This window comes from Ahaetulla prasina, chromosome 2 (assembly GCF_028640845.1).
Source record: "Ahaetulla prasina isolate Xishuangbanna chromosome 2, ASM2864084v1, whole genome shotgun sequence".
Classification (NCBI taxonomy): Eukaryota; Metazoa; Chordata; class Lepidosauria; order Squamata; family Colubridae; genus Ahaetulla; species Ahaetulla prasina.
The window spans coordinates 156,530,272-156,544,295 of record NC_080540.1 but is presented as its reverse complement, the minus strand read 5'-3'; the positions used below and the strand labels follow the sequence as shown (position 1 = coordinate 156,544,295).

General features: G+C 41.1%; 1 protein-coding gene across 2 annotated transcripts in view; it reads left to right on the top strand.

The window, feature by feature from the left end:
- Positions 1-406: 406 nt before the first annotated feature.
- ANKRD52 (ankyrin repeat domain 52) overlaps positions 407-14,024 on the top strand; it is a 77,225-nt gene continuing 63,607 nt past the window's right edge. Inside the window, exons 1-2 of one of the 2 annotated variants that reach the window (XM_058172820.1) lie at positions 407-785; positions 9,229-9,312. In XM_058172820.1, the coding sequence (XP_058028803.1) occupies positions 759-785; positions 9,229-9,312 (111 nt within the window). In that variant the 5' untranslated portion in view covers positions 407-758. The remainder of the gene's footprint in view (positions 786-9,228; positions 9,313-14,024) is intronic. The other variant, XM_058172821.1, reaches the window with a different exon arrangement.

Sequence of the window (14,024 nt, the reverse complement as noted above, 5' to 3'; positions counted from 1 at the left end):
ACTATTCCCCAAAATATTTCATTGGGGGGGGGCTTCCCACAATGGAAACAGTATAAAACTTCTCATAAGGTAAAACTCCAGGAATTTCACAGAAAACGAAAGTTGTAATTTTCTGGCAATATTCTGGTTATGGGAGTTTTTGCTCCTGGCTTTGCTTCAAATTGTTTTTAAACTTTTAAGAAACTTCCCACTCTACCCTGGTCTCCCATGATCCAAATATTATCCACAACCCAGCCGGCTTAACTTTTGGAGGGCAAAATCAACCCAGCAGCGCCAGCCTCAGACGCGGCGTTTTTTTTTATTTGCCTGGGTTCGGACCCGCGGATGTGTTTGCACGACACACACACGTGCGTGGCCATGCTTCCCGGAACCAGGGTTGGCTCAAGCCCGTCTCTTGGGTTTCCCGCCCCAGGAGCCGCTGCCTAAGCACGCAGGCCCGGCGTGCGAAAAAAAACGACCCGGGGAGACGGTGGAGAGGAGACGGGAGCGCAGCTGCAAAGAGGAGAGCCGGTTTCAGGGGCTCCCCGGCCTGGTCCCCGGGGGCTGGGAGGAGCGGCTGGGCGGGCTTCCCCGGCAGGGGTCGCTACGTCGGCACGGCCGGCCTGCTTTCCTCCCTCCGGTGGGCGGGCTGAGTACCTCCCCGCCCGCCGCCCCACAAGCAGCCGGAGGGCGCCGCGGCAGCCGAAGCGCGATCGATGCCGGGAGCGCGGAGGAGAAGGCGGCGGCGCTGCTGAGAGGGGGGGCGGCCCCGCCCGGAGATGGGGATTCTCAGCATCACGGACCAGGTATGGCGGGCGTGGGGCGAAGGCGCCTCCGTCTGACCCTTTTCCCGGCGCCCAGCTCTGGCCTCGTCCCTCCCTCCCTCCTTCCTTCCCTCTTTCTGCCTCGCTCGCTGGCCAGCCGCGTCCGCTACGCCAGCCGGGGGATGCACGGCCTAGTTGCACAGCCGCCCACTTGGTTTCAGCGGGAACCAAGCTGGCTTCTCCCTCCGGCGTGCAGCTGGGGCCTGGAGATGGAGCCAAGCGAGAGTCGGCGGAGCTGGCCTGATCCCGGCCAGATGCTTACCACCCTCCGAAGAAGGCCGGCGGCGGTGCCCGGGTTGAGAGCCCGGCTGTTTCCCGCCTAAGAAGAAAGAGTTCTTGCCGCCCTTTTGGCCGGCGCGCCTCGGCTGCGCCTGCTTTTCTCGTCCCCCGAGGCAGCCCTTTCCCACCGCCTGCCTCTGTTTTGGGGCCCTTAATTCTGCCTGCGGACTCTCCTCCTCTCCCCGTCCCTCTTTTCCTCCCTGATTCCCCCCACCTCCCTCTCTCCGGTTTCTGGAGCGCAAGGACTTCTCCCCGCAACCCAGGCAGGTCCTCGTCTTAGCAGCAGCGGCCCCCAAAAGGGAATTTTGTTTGTTTTTTGCAAGCCGTGTAGATTTCTCCTAGCATCACATTGGAGGAGAAAAGAGGATTTGGGCCTAGTGGGGCTTAAAGTATTCTGTATTAGTTCTTAAAGATACAGAATCCTTCTCAGATCGTTTACCGTATTTTATGTCTTCATTCAGGAGCTCGAGGTGGCATATAGAGAGGACTGGTGGTGGCATAATAGAGGACTCGCTCCTCCAGTTTTCCCCCTCAGCAATAACCCTTCTTGTGTGTTTGTGCATGCGTGCGCGTGCATCTGCGTGTATCCGGCATATCCAGCAAATTTGCCTTTTTATCCTTATTCTCCATCGCTGCATCCCTTTCCGCTTCATCCTCGGACTGCTACGTTTCTTTTTTTGGGTACTCTTAGTACTTTGTTCACATGGGGCAAGATACCAGTACAAGATTCCAGTTTTTTTTACTTGTCCCGAAATAACATGTTTAAATCAGTGGATGAGGTCAAATAATTTGTTTCTGGGTAAGTATTTAGTCACACTTTGTGTGAAGCTGTATTGTGATACATTCGGCCAGTTAGAGAAGTATGTTTTGGTCGCCCTTTCTGTTTTGGAACACTTTGGAAAATAGAACTTAAGTCCTTTTTTTCTCATTAGGCCGCTGCCATGTTTGTGATTTGCTTGGTACATTTCTGGTACAGTTTCCTGTCCTTTGTTTCTCTCATAATCTGCATTTCTTTTCATTTGCATTTTTCCTAGGAGTTTATTCACATCAGTTCTTTTGCAATATCCATATATCTATAGCACTTTGGGTTGTTAACCATTTCCTTTCATGGTACCTAAATGGAACGCTGGCTTTCTTTTGTGGGTTCCTTTGAAAGTTGTAACTTGTCTAGTTTTTATCTTAGTCTTGATTGTATGTAGCGCAGTGTTCAGTTGCTCATCTTAACAGGGTTTAAATGAACCTTCCAAGTAGTATGATTGCATAATCACATCATATACTACTTCTCTTTTTTTATGCAGAAGACTATGATTTGATTTTAGCTGAACATGTTATGTGAAGGCAGCCATTTATCCACTAAGCTACAAGTCATGTTCATCTTCTCCAGTGTTCTGCTACTTTGTGCATAATAGAAACATTTTAATACCAACCCAGTTCCAGGGTCTTTTTCTTTTCCTTGGATGGACATTTTTGCTACAAAGTGGTTTTATTACAGTGTACTGAGTTTTAAGATATGCTTCATATAACTATGTTTTTATTAGGATTGTGATGAAGGGATTTCTTGTCCTGCTTACCTGTGGGTATAAGGTTCTTCAGAGGCAGCTCTGACTTGTTTTCCTACATTATAATGGAAAACGTTGAAATGGAATTTTAACAGAAACACGTGTATACCTCTTCATCTAGATAAAAGAAGTTTGATGTTCAAAAAAATATAGTGGAAGATACTTGTTTTGGCGTGGTAGTTGAACATATAATAAATAATATGTGACCAATATGAGTCAGCAGTGTGGTACAAAAAGACAGACATAATTTTCAGCTGCATCAGTAGAAGTATAATTTCCAAAACACAGAACATAATTTAATGCGCTCTGCACTTGTCAGACCCAATACTGTGCTTCTGGGAATTACACTAAGAAGGATCAGAGAAGAGTAAACAACATGTTAATGAAGCACGAAACTTAAACCTGACAAGAAGAATTTGAAGGAAATAAGTATGAGTTGGATTGTTGCACCAGAAGGGTCTTGCTCTGCAGGATACAAAGTGATTGTAATAAAGCTTTAACAGATTCAACTTGAATATAGTAAAACAGTAAAAAAGCTGTTCAGGCAACGTTTAGCTCTGTTTGGTGAACGTGTTTAAATAGAGGCTGCATGATCATCTGTTGAGATTGCTTAATATCTGCTGGATTCCTGCTTAAAAGAGGTTGGATTCAGTGGTATAAATGGTCCCTTTGAACTTTCTGATTCTAATTCTTTGGATCCCATGGCCCCCAGCAGATGGAAGCAATGTCTCAGTTAATATCTACCTTGTATGACTATTGATACTATTTTGTGTCCTACCCCCCAAATCTGGAAGGCAGCAGGTTATCTACCCTATATGTAGAGATTAGGTATTTCCCTTACATCAGCTAGGTATAGATCATCCTTGACTTACCATCACAATTGAGACTAACATTTTTGTTGCTAACAACTGTGTAACAGGGCAGTTGTTGTGAGCTGTGCCTCATTTTATGATCTTTTTGCCACAGTTGTTAAGTAAATTACTGCAGTTGTTAAGTGAATCTGGCTTCCTCCATTGGCTTTGCTTGTCGGTAGCTGGCTGGGAAGATTACAAATGGTGATCACGTGACTCCCAGACAGTGCAATTGTCTCATATACATGCCAGTTGCCAAGCACCGGAATTTTGATCATGTGACCATGGGAATGCTGCAACAGTCGTAAGTATGAAATATGGTCATGACTTTTTCAGTACTGTTGTAACTGTTCACTAAATGATTGGTTGTGACCAATGCTTGTGTACAGTATAGCATTCATATGCACAAACAGAAATATTGCCTCATCCATTTCTTTGAGCTGGAAGTCAGAAAGTGGCTTTTTAAAATACAGATTACATTGACTAATAATCTCCACAGTATAATTAGAAAGTGTGTTAATATTTCTAATTTAACTACATGCCAATTTTGCAAGTTAATTTTTAATTCTCAGTCCTGGAAAAATCCTAGGCTTCTAAATTATAATATCATTAGATTCTCCACCCCCCCACATGCCCTTTCTAGATGTCTGGTTTAAAACATCATTCTAGAATTTAAAATATTTTATTCCATTAACCTGATTCATATAGATGGAAAGTTAATGTGAAGTTTTCAAGGTTCAGCATATCTGATAAAACATATGTGTTTAATTTAGATTTTTTTTGTGGCCAGTATTTACCTTAAGGACAGTGGGCAATACATCATATTAGTTGCTCCAGGAACTTCATGGCCCAAGATCGTAGGGCATAATCAGTTCTATTATTAAAAAAAGATATATATATTTTAAAAAAGATGAATACTGAGTCCACTGCATTCCATATGGATGACTCATCTTTCCCCCTTTATCCTCCCTCTTTTTGTCATTGTGTCCAAGGATTTGGATGGAAGTAAGCCTGAGGTTAGCCGAATTGAAAGACTTTTCTGAAAAGAGATGCAGAGGCTGAAGGTTTTCCTCTGGAAGATGAGATGAACAGATGGGATTAGATCTGCCTTGTACTAGCCTGTGCTGAGCGTGTAGGAGGACCAGGAGGGTATTCAGCACAGTTCTCTGTTGTATGTGTTTTTTTCTTTTTTTGGTGGAGGATTGCAGTTAGAGTGATGCCAGGAAGATAAGGGAGTTGTCTTGTTTGTGTTCTTTGATTACGTTTCTCTTTGGTGTAGGACTTGTGTACAATAAAGTATTTCTTTGTTGTGGATTTCTAAACCACCAAAGTAACACAACCCTTACCAGTAATAGGTTATAGAAATAATCCATATATATATATATATGTATGTATATATGTATATATATATATTTTCTGAGGTTTTCGCAGGTGTTTGTATGCAGGTCTTTGGTTATTCGGGTTTTCTCCCGCGTAAAATTGGAAGTCTCTTGGCGACGTTTCGACGAAGTCTCATTCGTCATCTTCAGGCTTCAGCTTCGTGCTTCTGGGAGCTTTTTTCACATAACAACTGTAGCAAGAAAGGCTGTAAAATGGGGCAAACTCAGGTGTCTTGCTTAGCAACTGAAATTTGGGCTCAATTATGGTTGTAAGTTGAAGGCTATATGTAATGGAGATACATATAGCTACCTGGATTTGGGAAATTGTCATTGGGTTTTAATGGTAGGGGGAGCTGTTAATGGTTTTGAAAGAAGCTGTAGTGTGCCCCTTCTATCCCTGGATCTGATACTCTCAGACAATTACTGCTCGGTCTTTCATTTCAATTTGTGGGGGAAGGTAATTAAAATAATGGTTGGTAGATCAGTTATATGGCATCCTTGAAAAAGTGGATTATGTGGACCCTTTTGAATCAGGGTTTAAGCTTGAATACAGGTCTAAGATAATATTTCTCACACTCCTGGATGATTTGGGCTTGGATAATATAGTGTACCTCTTATGGTTGGAAGAAAAGTGAAGTATTGGTAGAAAAGAATTTTGGTAGAAAAGTGTTCAAGTCGTTATGGTGAATAAAGTATTTGCTGTTTCCCAGATCTTGGTGCAAATGGACTATGCTGTCACAAATCATACCCTTTTTTCCCACTTAAAGGAAGTTTTGGGCCTTTAAAGCTTCTTTTAGCTTGCCATCTAAGTAGGCCTACTCTGCTTTGAATTGTCCCAACTTGTTAGATCAGCTAGGAAGAAAATTGCCATAGTTCCGTATTTCCAAGAAGCAAGGAGGGAGTGGAAGGTAGAGATGCTGCTTTGGAACAGCCTCCCAACAGAGTTCAGGCTGGCCCTCTTCTTAATTCTTTTCAGGAACAGGTTAAAGACTGGGTTGTTGTTGTTGTTTGTTTGAAGAGCATCGTCCATCAGTCAATGAATTTTGCCATCTTTTTATTTTTATTCTCGTTTTCATTTGGTTTGGGGTTGTGATGTATTTTGTCTTATATTTATTTTAAACTTACTGCGATGGTTTTTATGTTTTTCATAATGGTGTTAGCCACCATGTAAATTAATTAAATTAATATGATAGAACTATTATATTTATAGTTTTAGTAGTAAACACACTGTCATGTGTTTCTTTGATATGCAAATATACCCATTGTGGCATAGCATTATGTGCAATCGTTTGCTCTTTGTGTGTGAATGTAGCCATTCATTTTGTTGGTGCCCAACATTTCCCCAGGATCAAGAATGCAGAATGAGGCCTCCGAGTGACATGTCTCCATGTTTTGAATGAGACTTTGACTATTTATAAAAGTTGTTGCTGAATTGTAGTTTTTAAAGTGACTGAAGAATGATGATACACATGAAGAGTAATCATGTTAACTACAATGCAATGAGTACATATGACTTCCTGATAATTATTATTCTGTATTTGTTTAATACTTCTTCCATCACATAGTTACACTGAGACTTGTCCAGAGCTCTTCCACTTGGTGTATAACTTGTTTGCAATTGCATAACCAAGTGCAGTCTTACCAAAAAAAAAGGTGGGCATCATTAGGTCAGTTTGTACCTAGGAAGAAAATGAAGTATATAGTCAGACTGCTGCATGCTGCCTTGTCTTCCATCATGGAGAAAAGCCAACAATCGCATGGAAGATATAGTTGTGGGTATAAACCTCTAATTATTCTATTGCATTTGTTCAAGTTAGGTAGCCTATAGTCTGCATAGGTGTTGCGTATGGGCTGTTGTATAGGATGGAAGACCTTGTGTTCTCTGCCAACATAAATATTCATATTCCTGGAAGGAGGCTACAACAGTGAAGTAAGCAAGTGCAAGAGGATAGAATTTGAAACTGATGAATCTTCACTATGTTTTGCATCAGAGGTATTAAAAAGAGCTTGAGGCGTGTTATGTTATGCCATAATATTTGTTTAATTTTTACTTAGAGTGTTGTGTAAACTTCACTATGGTGATTTAGAAACCGTGATATAATTTTATGTAATTATTTAAAATATTTCATGGAAAGTTACAATCCGTGAAAAATATAATACTTTAAGTTGCAGTATACTTAAGAAACAAGCTGATTTTCAGGTTCAGGTGTCATGGAATTGATAGCAAGAAGTAAGAAAGGAAGTCTCCATTTTAACTTAAAAGGTTTTACTGACAATTTGATTCTTTTGGCTTTCTGATTCATAAACTGGTGGGATAAGAGGCCAAGTAAGGTTGATTTGAGGCCAAAATTTCTGTTGCTAAATGAGGTAGTTGTGAGTTTTGCCCCATTTTATGAACTTCCTTGCCACAGTTGTTAAGTGAATCACTGCAGTTGTTAAGTTAGTAACATGTTTGTCAAGTGAATCTGGCTTTCCTATTGACTTTGCATGTTAGAAGGTCGCAAAGGTGATCACACGACCCCGGGACACTGCAGCCATCATAAATATAAGTTGCCAAGTGTCTGAATTTTGATCATGTGACCATGGGGATGCTGCAACGGTTGTAAGTGAAAAACAGTCGTAAGTCAATTTTTTTCAGTGCCACTGTTTAACCATTCACTAAACAAATGGTTGTAAGTGGAGGACTACTGGACAAGAAGCACAACCAGGAGTACTAATTCTATTTTTATTATAAGGTTACATTAACAGGATCTTGCAGGACTGAAAATATTTCTCCTTTCCCTTTCCGGAAAACTAGGGAGGGTTTCTTTTGAAACATTTCCTATGCTATTCCCTCTTCTATGGCTGGGGCATCTTTTTCATGCGGTTGTCTAGTCTGTAGCTTTCCTTCCTGTCTCCCAGCATCATTCCTGCATACCATTATAGATCTTGATGATGCAGATCAACAGATGTAAAATCTTGCCTTATATCCCATGGTCTTGGCAAGTTGCACAAGAAAGTCTATGCCAAAATGTCTGTCTGCTTCAAAAATCAGCATGACATACAGCTTCCGTTTTCTCTTTCTTTTCTCTTTTGGCTCGAAGAAGGGATTGAGGCCTTTTATTGCAGTATAATCAATGTTGTGTTGTTTTTGCATGCTACAACACATTCATTCCTTCTGTACTCTTTGCAGGCAGGTTATTAGAAAAGAGCAGAATACATAGTTGCCACAAATAATGGGCCAAAAATGATCGTGAAGCCTTGCATCTATAGTGGAAAAAAGGCAAAAAAGATCTACAATAGTTTTCTGCCATCATCTTAAAGCAGTGCTTCTCAAATAGTGGGACGCGCCCCCCAGGGGGGGCGCGAGGCTCCATAAAGGGGGGCGCGTTTGACCTCGGCAAACACTGTCATAACAAGCTAAGCCCCGTGTTTATGTCTCTGTATCCAATCAGAGAACAACGGGAGCATCTGATTGGCTGTCCAAAACCCTTGTGACACGAGCCTGTCGGAGCCATCTTTAGTGTGGGACGTCCGTCCACACTTACTTTGTTGCCCGACGGATGTGCGCATTATTTTTTTTAATAATGATACTATTTACAGTCGCGCGGGGGGCGCGAAAAATGTTTTCTTCTTCCTAGGGGGGCATGACAGAAAATAATTGAGAAGCACTGTCTTAAAGGAACTTGCGCATATGCTACTATGGTCATTTTATCTACTGTACCCTCTTCATCAAATGGTGGTTTATGTTATTTTGTGACTAGAGGATTACAAGCCGAGATGATCAGAAAAAAACTAGCAGATTTGCTTTCTGGTGCATTTGGAAGTGGAATTTTGGTTGTAAATCATGATGGCTATAAGTCGAGGCACCCATGTGATTGGACCCAATTCTACAATTGTTTCTATGGCAGTTGCAAATCACACAGTTGTAAGTGAGAAGGCATTCTCCCAAATGGGTATCTTTTGTGGAAACAGGTCATGTGAACACAGGATGCTGCAATCGGTCATAAAATGTGAGCCGGTGGCCAAGCGCCTGAAGTATGGTCATGTGATTAGAGGGGAGTCTGACATTGTAGGATAGCTGGAAGTGTTTTGCAGAAGGTAGAGCACCCTTTCTGTGGCTATCCTAACTTCAAATGGTCTTTAAACGATCAGTGGTAAGGAGTGTATCCAGAATTCCAATTATTTTGTGTGAGCAGCTATGACATTAAAAGTCAATAGCTGAGGATTCAATCACATCACCCCTTCTGCCTAAGGATTAAGGAGACAGTGGATTTTTAAAAATTCTTTGCTCAGATTTGTGGGTTTCCGCTATTAATGGTTGATTTTTTTTCTTCACCATTCTAAATTTAATCTTACTGTTTTCTGTCTTTTGTAGCCTCCTCTGGTCCAAGCCATTTTTAACCGTGATATAGAGGAGGTACGGTCATTACTGAGTCAGAAGGAGAATATCAATGTGTTGGTAAGTCTTGGAATAACTCTTTTCTCCTGGTGTTTCTGCTTCTCTTGGCTATGCGCACACAGTATATTTTCCCGGAATTGCCCTTTCCTTCCAGCTGGCTATTTTATGTCGTCTTTATCTCCTAAATTTCACAGGTTAGACATTAGAGATGACATTCCCACATCTTAAGAGGGTCTGGGTTTGGTTGGATTTTCAGTGGGCCTTTTTCAAACCATTTTTCATATCTTGGCATTGGTTCCAGATTTGTAAAACGATTATAATCATTAAATAATTCTAAGGTTGGTGTAGTTATAAATAGATAAGGATAGCAAAGTACTTTGTATATTCAGAATTAGTGCATAGCAGAGAGGATTGTTCATTATTGGTAAATAGCGACTTTGTTGGGAATTGGCTGCACAGTACCAGATGTATTGGTCTAGTTGTACTGAGCAGTGGGTGGTACCGGAATTAGCAGTTGTGTTTGGCATGAAGCGTGTTCTGGATTAGTCTTGTGGTCTCTGAGTGAGAACAGCTTGTGTTATAGGTTTTTTAATTTTATTCTTGTACATCCCATGAAGCTGTATTTGGCTTTTCATTTCATTCTGGCTCACTAAATAGAGGCACGTATACAATACAGGCCTATTTAGTACATAAATCTTGCCACAAATTGTGCTACTTATAAACTGCTTTGACCTGGGAACCAGGGAGTGGGATGGAGAGTGATATTTGGAATGACAAAATCCATCTGTATTTCATTCACTTTGAATAAGATTATTCTTTTAATTGGCGTTGAGTTTTCAAAACTTTGTTGCATTTGCTTCTAGGGGCACAGATAATCCCTATTTACGACCATAGTTGGGATCAGAATATTGGTTGCTGAGCGAAGTAGTAGTTAAACAAGATGCCATGTGATTGCTTCATTCAACAACTGCAACCCCAGCAATTTTCTGGGTGGACAGAGTGAAAGAGCTACCTATCAAAGAATTTCAGCTCAAAAGCCTGCAGGGAGAATTCCAATCCTGTTTCTGCAGCCTGCCAAAGGATTTCCCCTCCCCTCCATGCACAAAGCAGAAATCCTTCCTGGGGCTAAAGGGACAGAGATTTCTGCAACCCATTGAAGGACTTCAGTCCTCCTTCAGCCTCTTCCTTTGCAGCCTTTCCTTGCCTGCTTCCTAACGCAATTTCTGGGGAAGTCTGCAGAGAAGATTGCAAATGGTCAGATTGCAAGTGGTTGTGGAGCACTTGGCAGCCAGTCAGTCTGGTTGCCAAGCAGTAAATCTGGTTGGCAGTCTGGTTGCCAAGCACCTGTAATGTGGTCATGTAATTACGGAAGGGAATGCAGTGATGTTTTAAGATGGCCAGAAGTGCTCTGTGGTCCGTAAAGCAACCTTTACAGCTGTCATAAATTTGAATGGTCTTTAAATGACCTGTGGCAAATTGAGGACTATCTGTAATGAAAGCTAGAGTTACTGAAGTAACTGCCAATTGCAGATTGTCCTCTATTTACAACCACGATTGAGCGCAACATTTCTGTTGCTAAGCAAGGCTGTTGTTAAGTGAGTCATGTCCCATTTTATGACCCTTTGCCATGGTTATTAAGCAAATCAGTACAGCTATTTAGTGAATCATGCAGTATTTAGGCAAGTCTGGTTTGCCTCATTGACTTAACTTGTTAGAAGCTCCCTAGGAAGGTCGCCAATGACAATCCTGGGACACTGCAACCATTGTAAATACATGCCAGCTGCCAAGCACCTGGAGTTTGATCATGTGACTCGGGATGCTGTACCGGTCATAACTGAGAACAGTGCCATTGTTACATAACAGTCGTTCAGTGAGTGGTTGTAAGTCAAGGACTACCTTTGGAGGGTCTGTCACAAGTTCAGACAGTTAATAACTAGCCACCTGTTAATTCGAGGCCTACCTGTACACACTTGCAATATTGCATGTCAGTACAGTTGCATTCTTATTTAACGCAGTGGGATTGATTCTGATTCGGCTGGCTAGTTAGATGTTGATTTATATGTCAGAGAGGAAAGCAGAGATGTGAGTGGAAATGTTTTCTGCAGAAGGTTTTCCAGAGCAAAAGTTTCCCACTGAAAGCATTCTGATTCAGGTGAATTTGGGACTTGAGAGTTGTATGAGATTTTGTTGTTTTCTTATCTATTGCTCAATGTTCTTTCCAACATTGCAGTAAAGATATGTCAAAATGTTTAGAGCTTTTTAAAGCTATGATTGCGCCGTTAGTTGCCTTACATTTAATTGCATTTGCCATTCTGAAGTGAGCAAACTGAGATTAACCATCTTGCTACCAGTACATGTTTTATAATATGAACTATTCTGCTTTCTGGGAAATTTGTGTATATAATCCAGGCACATTGGCAGAATGTCACTGTATTGCTAAGGATTTAAACGTATGTACTTGAATACCTTCAGGGATTGAGCCCTTGCTAGGCTTCCTCTTATTTTCTTTCAATAACACGCAATTAAGGTTAAATCATGATTGTGCAAAAATGTCAGTAGTTATAGACTAATTGGCTTTTATAAAAAACATGTTCACAGTTACTGAGTTTTATTCACTGGTGAGCCATTGTTAAGTGTTAAGAAACCCTAGAATTTGTAGGAACAATTTGAAAATACTTTGAGACGTTTACTCAATTCTTTGTAGTTGATTTTTCCTTGAAATTCATCAGGAAGAAAACATCCAAATAAAAGGTAAGATTACATATTCATGACAAAACACCTTCCCCCTAATGAAGATAATTGAACTTGGCTAAGTTAAAATGAATAACTGAACTCAAAAAGCGGCCCAAAAGAGCCAACTTGACATACGAGTTGAAAGAAGAGGTCATGATGACTAGATAGTGAGGACAGTTGGATTAATTTGTACTTTATGTCATCACAGGAGAAAAACAAGAATAGTTGGGTATACTATTATAATAGTTGGGTACTCATACAGGTAGGCCTCAACTTACAATCATACATTTAGTGACTGTTCAAATTTACTATAAAAAAATGACGTGACCGTTTTTCACACTTAAGACCTTTGCAACATCCCCAACATCATGTGGTCAAAATTTAGGTGCTTGGTAACAGGCATGTATTTATGATGGTTATGGGGTCATATGATCACCCTTTGCAACCTTCTGACAAGCATAGTCAATAGGGAAGCCAGATTCATGTAACAATCGTGTTATTAAACAATTGCAGTGATTCCCTTAACTGTGGCAAGAAAGGTCACAAAATGGGGCAAAATTCACTTCACAATTGCCTTGCTTAGCAACAGAAATTTTGGAGTCAATTATTATAGTAAGTCAAAGACTACCTCTATAAGATTTACTGTTACTAACGTTGTATAATTTAGTTTATGTTCTGTCTACTCAAAGGATCCTCAGTTATTTCTGACTTGAGGCAAATTATGTAGCTAATCGAACATGACTGGCTTTATTTATTTATTTATTTATTTATTTGATTTTTATACCGCCCTTCTCCCGAAGGACTCAGGGCGGTGTACAGGCAGAATAAAACCAACAAAGAACAATATACAATATACAAAGTTAAAATCAATTAAAAACTTATTAAATGAGCCTGAAAAATTTAAGAAATTTACCATAAAACCAAAAACCCCATTAAAATTGCTAAAAATTTGAGTTTAAAATTCCATTCAAGCCAGCCCCGCGCGAATAAAGAGATATGTTTTCAGTTCGCGACGGAATGTCCGAAGGTCAGATATCTGGCGTAAGCCCGGGGGGAGTTCGTTCCAGAGTGTGGGAGCCCCCACAGAGAAGGCCCGTCCCCTGGGGGCCGCCAGCCGACATTGTTTGGCGGACGGCACCCTGAGGAGTCCCTCTCTGTGAGAGCGTACGGCTTAAGTATATATGGAAGATATGCTTACTTGTAGGCAGACAAGTTTAATATTTTTGCTACCTAGTATCTGGCATGTTGGATAAAAATAAGTTTTTTTAAAAAACTCATATAAAGTATAGAAATATACAGGTAGTCCTTAAGACTGTAATTGGGCCTGGAATTTCCATTGCTGAGTGATGCAGTTATTAAGTGAGTAGCAGATGATTTGACAACATTTTTTGCCATAGTCTTTAAGTGAATCACCATGCTTGTTAAGTGAATTGCATGTTCGTTAAGTGAATCTGGCTTTCCCCATAGACCTTGCTTGTTGGAAGCCACCTGGGAAGGTCACCAATGAGGATCATGTGACCCTGGGGTGCCACCACTGCCATAAATACATGCCCGTTGCCAAGTGCCCAAATTTTGATCATGTGACCATGGGGATGCTGTGATGGTAAATTGTGAGGACCAGTTATAGCAACTTTTTTCAGTGCTGTCATTAAATGAATGATTGTAGGGCAGGGACTACCTGCATTGCAGTTCTAAGCACAAGATGATTTTAACCACCCAGAGTTACTCTCGAGAGCAAGGGTGGAATATGTATTTAGTCAATAAATAAATATCCTTAGATTATGTAGAATATAGAATGCACAAATATACACACACGCACACATATATACATATACATATACATCAGTAGTGGGTTTCAAATTTTTTTACTACCAGTTCTGTGTGGGTGTGGCTTGGTGAGTGGCATGGCTTGGTGGGTGTGGCAGGGGAAGGATACCGTAAAATCTCCATTCCCAACCCACTCTGGGGGAAGGATACTGCAAAATACCCATTTCCTCCTAATCAGTTGGGACTTGGGAGGCAGAGAATAGATGGGGGCG